Here is a 3,034-nt window from a genome sequence, read left to right as displayed (position 1 = left end):
AACCAGTCCATTTCAGCTCACTAATGCTGAGGATGTCAATCTTTATGCATTCCATTTCATTTTTGACAACTTCCAATTTTCCTAGATTCATTTTGTACATTCCATGTTCCAATGATTAATGGATGTCTCACAGTTGTTTCTCTTCAACTTGAGTGGTGCCACATCAGCAAATGGTATTCTCAAAAGCTTTACCTTATCCATAGGAGTAAGGCTGGGTTTACTCAGATGATGCAGCTCTTTCCCAGTCCTGTTTTGAGAGCCTTCTAACCTAACCGGACTATTCATAAAGTTGTGCGGTAATGTATCAAACAGCGTTTCTTTGCTATTCATAAGGTTTTCCCTGGCCAATTATTTGAGAATTGGACGGCCTCTTCCTTCTTCCTAGTCTGTCTCAGTCTGTGAGCTGGGATGATACCTGTGCACCATATGCATCCTGCTGGGTTAGAAACACCAGTGGCTCAGCCTCAAAACTCACATCAACACGTCACCACAGTAGGACAAACCAACAGACAAGTTTGCCTCCCTGTTGGAAACCTCTCGTACCACCCTTACATGGGTCCCTGAGGCTGACTCCTCCTGTGTCCAGATTCCTAGGCCTTTTAATCCCTTTCTCCCGCTCTCCCACCCTGCTGCTTTGGGTGTGCCCAAGTTCCTCTCTTCACCTGGATCCCTGCAACTGACTGCTCCTCTGTCCATAGCTTTCTTTTTCCATAACGGTGGGAACAACAGATTATACTGTGGGACCAAGCAGGTGTGAGATGACAGCTTCCCAGGCTACCTCCAAGGGGACAGCCACACATACACTATGGATGCATCCCTGCTGCGACCATCACACAAGACACAGTTCAGGGTAATTCGTCCTAACCTTCATCTTGATCTGACACACTTTGCTTCCTACTCACTTGCATGCCACTCACAGTGAACATCAGACTGGAGCAAAAGGAAGGCACCCTTTCTCTTCTGTACCCCATCTCTTGGACAAAAAAGTCAACACAGGAAATGAAAACAAGGGTCATTTCTATACAGTAAAACATTCCTGACACCTGGTTGGAAACAACAGTACAAGAGGACATGATGGTGGTTTGATCCCAGAAATGAAGAGCTCTTTGGAGATTTTAAGAAACTAAACCAATTCTGCACGCATTTTTCTGAGAAAGTACTTTGGGGCTGGACCTAAGCTCTCCAACAGCATCACCAAGACCACAGAACACACAGATGCCCTTGGCCTCTTCCTTCATCTCACAGAGCTTGGTTCAGAAGACCACGGAGCAGATAGAAATGGAATAAAAACGTGAACATGCCTTTCCAAAGGAGGGGAACGCAGAAGCCAATGTGACAATGGTAGTATTTTTCCTTCTTTCGTTCCCTCCAAGAATTTGTAAAATATTAAGGGCAAAGGTTAATTCACTAAAAACGTTTTTGCAAAAGTTTGTAGGTCTTGGAGGACACCACTGTTTTAAAACATGAGTATAGTTCCACGGCATCCCCTACACACTCGTAGCTTCACATGATGCCCATCCCAGAGGTACAGGTGTCCACCACGGTGAAGTACCTCCTCGTTCTCACAGAAGCCGTCGGCAGCAGTGAGTTTTAGCCTTGGCTGCAGGGGTGATGGGCGTGTGTCTGGATAACGAACAGAAATCCAATAAAGCATCCCCCCTTTTCAGTAGCAAATGAGTCTACAGTGAATCCCAAATGTCAACGTCTGAATTGGCCATGAGAAACCAGGGAAGATGTACGTGAATGGACTGACATCAATCAGCAGGTATTCTGCCTGTCTTAGCTTGTCTACCTCTGGTCCAGGGGTTGTCACCGTAGACCATGAAAAGTCCTCCACAGGGTATCGGATATATTGCCCCAAAATTTAGTCAAACTTTGCTGCAGGCTATTTTCAATTACAATGATCTGGATACGGTGTTGCCCTTTGGTAAAATATTAATGGACAACAGGCCAGCGTGCAGACTCCATATCACGAGATGGAGTACGTCTCGGTGTCCTGAATGACCCAAACCCAAGCCAACAATCAGGAACGACCTCTGAGAAGGACCCTCCTCCGCTTTGCACATACGTAAGAAACCAGAAACATGGGGTTTGCCTTGCCAGAGAAAATAGCTGGTCACTTCCATGGGTGAGGACAACCCTTGTGGCTACTTACATACATATATACGTGAGTCCTGAACTGTAATAACCTGTCACAGCCCAGACCCAGGGATCCCATCATCTGAGAGCTGCCCCCATGTCTGCATCTGCACATGTGTCCATGTGTCTGTGCATCCGTATCCATAGATCTGCATCCGTCTCTCTCCATATACACATACATGGGATTCGTACACATGCACACACGCAAATACACATATGTTCACGTGCACATACATGCACACCCACTCTCAGCTTGGCCATTCTTCCTTCCCCAGAAAGCGCCTGCTCTCAGCATAGTGACACCTGGTCCCAGGTGCAGCCCACTCCCACAGTCCTCACAGTCCCCCTAGCCGGCTAGGCCCCTGAAACACCAGCCCAAAGCGGAAGCAGAGACCACGTTCAGGAAGGCGGCCCCCGACCCGCGGCGTAGCACCTACCTGGGCACCGGGGCGTCTTGTGGGCCACGGCCGTGCCACTGATGGGCCTCCCGTTGGGTGTCACGCACCAGCAGTACCCTGTGTAGCTGTGGCACTGGACCTGCAAGAAAGGACAGGGGGTGGGTCACGGCCTCCCGGAGCGCTCGCCACAGATCGGCAGGAGACCCCGGTCCATGAGAGAGTCCTGGGCGGGCCCCACGGGCACCTGGCAAGACCGCGGCCTAGTCGGCCCTGCAGCTGGGATGCCGGGGAGCAGGGCAGGTCTCCCCGACAAGCCCAGCTCAGTCAGAGAACCGCCGGCTATCCTCGGAACACCGGCGGGAGCCCCGGCTGAGCAAGCGCTTCCTCCTAGGCTCCACCCTCCTTCCCTGGGGCGCCTGCCATCAGCGCCACTCTGGGCTCCCTGGCCACGCCCAGCCCCTCGCCACAGCCCACCTCCTCGCCAGGCCCCTCACCCC

At 51.0% G+C, this 3,034-nt stretch overlaps 1 protein-coding gene across 1 annotated transcript in view; it reads right to left on the bottom strand.

Annotated features, from left to right (window-relative positions):
* SMOC2 (SPARC related modular calcium binding 2) overlaps positions 1–3,034 on the bottom strand; it is a 285,658-nt gene that overhangs the window by 159,258 nt on the left and 123,366 nt on the right. Inside the window, 1 exon segment of the mRNA XM_007950494.1 lies at positions 2,577–2,676. Coding sequence (XP_007948685.1) covers positions 2,577–2,676 — 100 coding nt within the window.

The sequence above is a fragment of the Orycteropus afer genome, unplaced genomic scaffold, assembly GCF_000298275.1.
Source record: "Orycteropus afer afer isolate SDZICR_OR568_19922 unplaced genomic scaffold, OryAfe1.0 scaffold00273, whole genome shotgun sequence".
Classification (NCBI taxonomy): Eukaryota; Metazoa; Chordata; class Mammalia; order Tubulidentata; family Orycteropodidae; genus Orycteropus; species Orycteropus afer.
The sequence above is the reverse complement of the archived record's forward strand: the minus strand, read 5'-3'. Positions and strand labels throughout refer to the sequence as shown.